The 8,156-nt window shown below is 46.0% G+C and overlaps 1 protein-coding gene and 1 pseudogene across 1 annotated transcript in view; both read right to left on the bottom strand.

The window, feature by feature from the left end:
* The window catches only part of SLC3A1 (solute carrier family 3 member 1), a 45,135-nt gene extending 42,264 nt beyond the window's left edge, over positions 1-2,871 (bottom strand). Inside the window, exon 1 of the mRNA XM_004029165.4 lies at positions 2,346-2,871. Within this exon, the coding sequence (XP_004029214.4) occupies positions 2,346-2,775 (430 nt within the window). The 5' untranslated portion in view covers positions 2,776-2,871. The remainder of the gene's footprint in view (positions 1-2,345) is intronic.
* A 4,333-nt stretch (positions 2,872-7,204) lies between these two features.
* On the bottom strand, positions 7,205-7,732 carry LOC101129841 (large ribosomal subunit protein uL11-like; annotated as a pseudogene).
* Between the last annotated feature and the right edge of the window lie 424 nt (positions 7,733-8,156).

Genomic DNA, 8,156 nt, shown 5'->3' on the forward strand with positions numbered 1-8,156 from the left:
CCACCATGCCCAGCTAATTTTTTGTATTTTTTTAGTAGAGATGGGGTTTCACCGTGTTAGCCAGGATGGTCTCAATCTCCTGACCTCGTGATCCACCCGCCTCGGCCTCCCAAAGTGCTGGGATTACAGGCGTGAGCCACCACGCCTGGCCTGACAGGCTGCTTATTTCTGTCTCTGTACCCCAGTTCCCCCATATGGGTAGCTGCAAGATCTCACACAGTATCAACAGGCAGCAAGAGGGTTTTGATCTAAGCCAGCACAGCAACACAATATATCTTATGATGAGGCACAAAGGAACATGAGGATGAAAACAAAGTGGCTGGAGAAAGTAAACAAGGGATCCCACCCCACATTTTAGGAGGAGAGAGGGCAATCACCAAAACCAGACTCAAAGCTGGAATGGGATCTTCATAATAACAACAATGAAATCCCTTCAACCTCAAAGACAAATGCCTATGGACTGCAGGAAGTAAAACATTCCTCCAAGAACAGGTATTGGAAATGACAAACATCAGAGCTGATTAGAAACCACCATGTTTATAGGAATGTTGGACCTATCCAGAAGGAGATTATTAGGAAGGCAGGGCCAGGAAGTGGTAAACGTATCTCTGGATTTAGGGCTTTAGGTCTATGCAGTCAGAGCATTCCTTTTGCTAAGCACTCAATGTGCAAAAGGCAGCAGGTCATAGGTCATGAGTCAGGGGAAAGGGAGTCACTCAAGGCAGGATTAAAGGATGCTAGAAACACATCCAAAGCCGAAGATCTGGGGTGGGGAGCCCATGGTCTGATTACGGAGGCTAAAGAAAGAGTAATGAAGGCAATGGGTTTGAGCTGCACCATGAAGGACAGATACAGTCTTCTTCAATGAGTGACAATGCAGGACGATTTTTAAAACCAGAATGATACAGCCGGATGCGGTGGCTCACGCCCGTAATCCCAGAGTTTTGGGAGGCTGAGGGGGGCAAATCACCTGAGGTCAGGAGTTCGAGACTAGCCTGACCAACATGGAGAACCCTCGTCTCTATTAAAAATACAAAATTAGCTAGGCATGATGGTGCATGCCTGTAATCCCAGCTACTCGGGAGGCTGAGCCAGGAGAATTGCTTGAACCCAGGTGACGGAGGTTGCAGTGAGCTGAGATTATGCCATTGCACTCCAGCCTGGGCAACAAGAGTGAAACTCCATCTCAAAAAAAAAAAAAAAAAAAGAGAGAGAGAGAATGATAGGAGCGTGAAAAAGAAAAGCCTTCTACTAGTGATTAAGGAAAGCTGCAGGTTTCAAGAATTCATTTGTAGCATTTTAAAGATACATTAAGCCCATTCCTACTTTCCACATTCATATCATCCTGTTTTGTTTTCTTCAAACCAATTATCATTGTAAAACATTAGTTTGTTAGTTTCCTTATTTGTTTCCTATTGTTGCCTTGAACTAGAGTGACCATACCAACCAATTTGCTCAGAAGTTCCCAGTGTATGCCTGCCATCTGGCATAATTTTACTCTGAAGTATGTTCTGGTTTGAGCAATATATTGTAAGGATGTTTTACACATAACCCCCCAAGAAATTAACTTAGCTTTTAAAAAATAATTTTTCACTTTTTTTTTTTCTTTTTGGAGACGGGGTCTCCCTGTGTTGCCTAAGCTGGCTGGCTGAGAGCTCCTGGGCTCAAGCGATCCTCCCACCTCAGCCTCCCAAGTAGCTGCAACTACAGTCATGCGCCACTACCCCTGGTTAATTCTTTACTTGTTTTATACTAATATGGACATGGTTTTAAACAATCCTTAATTCAAGTAATGACGAATGCATACTGCTACACCTTTTCTACTTCCCTTCCTTTTTTAGAATTTAAACTTTAAGACTCAGCCTATACTTTTTACAGATATCACTTGATTTTTTAAAAAATATTATTTATGCTTTATTCACTAATACACTCCCAGCCACACAGCCAAACTAGCTGCTTCGTATACTGGGAAAGCAATTCCCAACTGCCACCCTGACATATTCAACTATAAAGTCCCCAGAAACAGGACATAGATTTTAGAAGGAAGGCTGCTCTAAGAAGTTAGAATTGATGACTGAACAACTCTATGTACTTAGTGGGCAATAAATTAAACAACTCTTTTGGCTCAAAGGCCTTCAGCATATAGCCCTTCAGCTAGTAAAATAACTGCTGGGTTCTGCTGAGTGATTTTCTAAGAATATCATAAACAAGGAGCAACTTGGCATGACCAGTCATAATGGAATGTGCTTACTGAACAACCCAGGCATAATTTGGTTCTGAAGAACAAGAGAACCATAAACCAATCTCATCCTGGCACCCACCCTGAACAATCTCTGGGCATGTACCTTTCAGATCTCCGTTCCCATCCTTGTTACTGTCCTTGAAAGACCTTGGGTAGATCTGGTACATGGGCCCCTCCTGCCACCAGTCTAGGCACTTTGGAGAGAGAGCAATGATGGCTATGGTGGCTGCGATGAGCACCAGCACAGAAGCCACTGTGAGCCAGAAGAGGATCTCCCGAGGTATGCGGTAGCGGGCCTGGCCAGAGAACTGGAACAGCACCTCCTTGGGCATCCCCGCATAGGGCTGGACGCCCTTGAAGTCGGGCTCCTGGGAGCCAAGGATGCTCCTGGTGCTGTGCTTCAGGTTGTCTGTTGAGCTGCCTGGATCCGGGGTCTGCTCCAGAATGTCTTCATTATGGACAAACCCGTTGTTTGTCTGGCATCCCTTCATACTCATCTCGATGGAGTCTCTCTTGCTTTTATCTTCAGCCATGTCTCACCGACTTATGTCTTCGGAGTGCCTTCCTGCAGTAAGGGAGGTGGAAGAGCGGCTTGCTGAATGCTTGGTCTTGTTAATGAACTTTGTGTGGTTTATAAATAAACCTAGCTGGACAAAGTCCAGCCAAGGAAGAAAGGGTAAAAGTACAGAGGTTTAAAAAAAAAAATCTCGGGACTGGCGCGGTGGTTCATGCCTGTAATCCCAGCACTTTAGGAGGCCGAGGCGGGCAGATCACCAAGGGCAGGAGTTTGAGACTAGCCTGGCCAACGTGGCCAAACCCCGTCTCTACTAAAGGTACAAAAATTAGCCGGGCGTGGTTGTGTGCACCTGTAATCCCAGCTGCTCGGGAGGCTGAGGCAGGAGAATCGCTTGACCCCGGAAGACACACGTTGCAGTGAGCCGAGATCGTGCCACAGCACTCCAGCCTGGGCGACAAGAGCGAGACTCCATCCCACAAAAAAAAAAAAAAAATCTCCACTCGGTACCTTGGCTCACACCTGTAATCCCAGCAGTTTGGGAGGCTGAGGCAGGCAGGTCATCTGAGGTCAAAAGTTTAAGACCAGCCTGGCCAACATGGTGAAACCCCGTCTCTACTAAAAATACAAAAATTAGCTGGGCGTGGTGGTGCACGCCTGTAATCCCAGCTACTCAGGAGGCTGAGGCAGGAGAATCACTTGAACCCAGGAGGCAGAGGTTGCAGTGAGCTGACATGAAGCCACGGCACTCCACCCTGGGTGACAGAGGGAGACTCTGTCTCAAAAAATAAAATAAATAAATAAGAAAGAAAATAAAAATAAAATGAAACTAAAAATAAATTAAAAAATTAAAAATTGGAAACAATCCAGGTAGCTATCATCAGATGGATAGATAAACAATGTGGTTATACGTATAGTGAAATATTATTCAGCTTTAAAAAGGAATGAAGGCTGGGCATGGTGGACCACGCCTGTAATCCCAACACTTTGGGAGGACAAGGCAGGTGGATCACGTGAGGTCAGGAATTGGAGACCAGCCTGGCCAACATGGCAAAACCCATCTCTATTAAAAATACAAAAATTAGGCCAGGCGCGGTGGCTCACGCCTGTAATCTCAATAATTTAGGAGGCCGAGGCCAGTGAATCACCTGAGGTTGGGAGTTCAAGACCAGCCGGACCAACATAGAGAAACCCCCTCTCTACTAAAAATACAAAATTAGCCAGGTGTGGTGGCGCATGCCTGTAGTCCCAGCTACTCGGGAGGCTGAGGCAGGGGAATCGGTTGAACCTGGGAGGCGGAGGTTGCAGTGAATGGAGATCGCGCCATTGCAGTCCAGCCTGGGCAACAAGAGTGAAACTCCATCTCAAAAAAAAAAAAAAAAAAATAGCTGGGCATGGGGGCACATGCTGTAATTCCAGCTACTTGGGAGGCTGAGGCAGGAGAATTGCTTGAACCCAGGAGGCAGAGGTTGCAATGAGCTGAGATAGCACCACTGCATTCCAGCTTGGGTGATGGAGTGAGACTGTCTCCAATACATAAATAAAGGACTGAAATTCTGACACATGCTGCAACATAGATAAACCTGGAGGACATTATGCTAAGTGCAATAAGCCAGACCCAAAAGGGCAAGTGTGATTTCACTTAGATGAGGTATCTGGAGTAGTAGGATTCATAGGAACAGAAAATAGAAAGGTGGTTACTGGAGGTTGGAGGAAGGGAATAATGGGGAGTTATTGTTCATTAGGCAGAGAATTTCAGTTTGGGATGATGAAAAGTATTCCTGAGATGGATGGATAGTGGTGATGGTTGCATAACAGTATAAACATACGTAATGCCACTGAAATGTTATATATGTTTTACCACAACTTTTTTTAAAGCTTAAAGCTTTCTCTATTTAGCCAGGTATAAGAAAAATGACTTTGGGGGGAAATTATTTTTCTTATACATGGTTAAATAGAGAAAGTGGGAAGATAGCTTAAGCCCAGGAGTTGGAGACCAGCCTGGACAATATAGTAAGACCTCATCTCTACAAAAGAAATTTAAAATTAGCTGAACATGGTGGTGCACGCATGTAGTCCCAATTACTCAGGAGGCAGGCTGATGTAGGAGGATCACTTGAGCCCAGGAGGCAGAGGTTGCAGTGAGCTGAGATGAGCCGAGGAGGCAGAGGTTGCAGTGATCTGAGATCACGCCACTGCACTCCAGCCTGGGTGACAGAGCAAGATTCTGTCTCAACAACAACAAAAAGGAATGTAATGATTGATGATGTCCCTTTCATCAGGAGCACATACAGTCCTATGAATCATTTGATCTGATAATGAGACTTTTTTTCTTTTAAATGATGATAGTTATCTGGGGCCCTAATCTTAGTGTCTCTTTGTGGAGTGGCTTAGAAGCATTGTATAGTATAGAGGTATGGAGGAATGAGCTACTTGATCTTGGACAAATTATATTTAAAACTGAGTAAATCCCATACTTGTCTCATTGAATGCACCCAGTGATACCTCTCATTATTATTAATTATGCCCATTGAATATTTTTTATTTTTATTTTTTGAGGTGGAGTTTCACTCTTATTGCCCAGGCTGGAGTGCAATGGCGTGATCTCAGCTCACCCACAACCTCCACCTCCCGGGTTCAACCGATTCTCCTGTCTCAGCCTGCTGTGCAGCTGGGATTACAGGTGCCCGCCAACACGCCCAGCTAATTTTTTGTATTTTTAGTAGAGACAGGGTTTCACTAAGTTGGCCAGACTGCTCTCCGACTCCTGACCTCAGGTGATCCACCTGACTTGGCCTCCCAAAGTGCTGGGATTATAGGCGTGAGCCACCGCGCCAGGCCCCAAATCATTTTCTAACAAAGAGCAGCCAGTAAAGTCAAGCTGCAGACATAGACAAGCAAGCTGGGAGCTTGCACAGGTGGATGCGACAGGAAAGAAGTACCTGGGACTAGACATGTTCAAAATGGCGGCTGCATCTCCTCTTCTCTGCCAGCCACGTGTACAGTAAGGAGCAGACAAGATGGCACCGGCCAAGGGGAGAGTTCATTTGCATAATAAGATTAGGGTGGGGCCACCAGCCTTCCCTGTGTGCTATGTAAACGTCACACCTGACCCAAAAAACCTGTGAGCCCTACCTAAATCAGACACGGCCTCCTCAAGCTGGACTATAAAATCTGGCGTATCCACCAGCTGACCTTTTCCTCTTGGAAGTCCCTTCTTTCTCACTAGAGAGAGAGCTATTTTCCTTTGTCTTTCTCCTTCTTCCGCCTATTAAACCTCTGCTCCTGGCCAGGCGCCGTGGCTCAGGCCTGTAATCCCAGCACTTTAGGAGGCCAAGGCGGGCAGATCACCTGAGGTCAGGAGTTGAGGACAAGCCTGACAAACATGAGGAAACCCTGTCTCTACTCAAAAATACAAAATTAGCTGGGCGGGGTGGCGTGCACCTGTAATCCCAGCTACTTAGGAGGCTAAGGCAGGATTGCTTGAGCCCAGGAGGCCAAGACTGCAGTGAGCTGTGATCACCCCACTGCACTCCAGCCTAGGTGACAGAGTGAGGTTCAAAACAAAAAAAGAATATACACCACAGTTTATAAGTGGGCATGTGGGATTTTTTTCGTTTGTTTTTGGCTATTATAAATAAAATTGCTACGAGCAATCATGTACAACTCTTTCTAAGGATATAGCTTCCTTCTCTCTTAGGAACCAACTAGCAGTGAAATAGCTGGATAATATGGTAAGCGTATAATTAATGTTTAAGAAACTGCCAAACTGTTTTGGAAAGTAGTTGTATTGAGGCAGGAGAATATAGGGTTTGGAGGCAGGGAACCTAAGGCTGTTTCACGCAGCGTTCCTAGAACTAAACTGAAAGGAAAACCCTAACTTTACATGCCTAAATCACAAAAGGACCAGAGGCTACTCCCTTTGCAAACCCCCCACCTTTTCTGCCAGGCATGGGAAATTGGCAACCAATCAGACTGATTGCTGGTTGAGTCTTCCTTTGCAACTTTGTAACTTCACTCCACCCTCCGAATGGTTGGTTGCTGTCCACAACCAATCAAACTGATTGCGGGCGGAGTCTTCGTTTGCATAGAAGTATAAATTTGTAACTTCACCCTAGCCTCTGATTGGTTGCTTTCTGCAACCAATCATACGTTTGCACAGGAGTGTAACTTTTGTAACCACGTCATCCTCTGGTTGGCTGCTTTCTGCAACCAGTCAGACTGATTGTGGGCTACCACTTCATTTACCTGAGGTGGGCATGAAGTAGTCAATGGGAAACTTCTAGAGGGTATTTGGACCCAAGAAGATTCTGTATCCAGGGCCCTTGAGCCACTGCTCGGCACGCTCTCACACTGTGGAGTGTACTTTCGTTTTCAATAAATCCCTGCTTTCGTTCTTTTTTAACCAGTTGTCAAATGATCCTTTATTGAAATATTTTCCTTTGTGCTTAACTGGCTGGTCATTCCACAGCACCACTGTTGATGTCATCTATGATGTCCTGAGGGTGGCGGCCATCAACATTACGGCCCACAGACTGGGCAGTCCCCAGGATCTCTTTAATGGTTCCAGAGAGTTCTCTGGCTAAGGATTGGTGCCGCATCTGTCGAGCAATGTTGACGATCTCATAAAAAGTGACATTCCCCCTGTGTTTAATGTTTTTCCGTTTCTTTCTGTCTCTTGGTGGTTCCTTTTGATGATCAGGGCGGAGGCAGAAGGTACCTCTTCAATCTGGGCCTGTCTGTTCTGAATGGTCAGTTTCACTGTAATCCTCAGGCCCTTCCAGTCACCCGTTACCTTGGCAATGTCATCACCAACCTCTTTTGGAGACAGACCCGCGGGGCCAATCTTGCGGGCCAGGGCAGAAGTGGCACCGACTTCAACTCCAGTGCACGTGAAGTATACGACTTTGATCTCATTGAAGTGGAACTTCGGCGGCATGGTGGAGGCGGCTGGTGTCGGATGAACCCGGATTCGAGACCACCGAAGAAAGTTGCACCTTGGCCTCCTCCGAGCCGAAAGCCGAGAGAGCTGCTTTCGTTCTTTTGTTGCTTCATTCTTTCTTTGCTGGGCGTTTTGTCCAATTCTTTGTTCAAAACGCCAAGAACCTGGACAATTTGCAGTCACGTCCCTCTACCGGTGACAGTACCATTTTGCGTTGCCTTCACTGGTGTATGAGAGTGTGAATTCTTCCACATTCTTGCCAGCACTTGCTCTGTTGTCTGTTTAATTTCAGTGATTCTAGTAGGTAAGTTGCAGAGTCTCATTGTGGTTTTAATTTGTACTTCTGTAAAGACTAATGGTTTTGAGTATCTTTTCGTGTGCTTATTTGCCATCCATACATCTTCCCTGGTGCAGCTGATGCTGGCAGCCAGCTGGGTGGGGAGTGGGGCTGGGGGCAT

Source organism: Gorilla gorilla, chromosome 12 (assembly GCF_029281585.2).
Source record: "Gorilla gorilla gorilla isolate KB3781 chromosome 12, NHGRI_mGorGor1-v2.1_pri, whole genome shotgun sequence".
NCBI classification, from domain to species: Eukaryota; Metazoa; Chordata; class Mammalia; order Primates; family Hominidae; genus Gorilla; species Gorilla gorilla.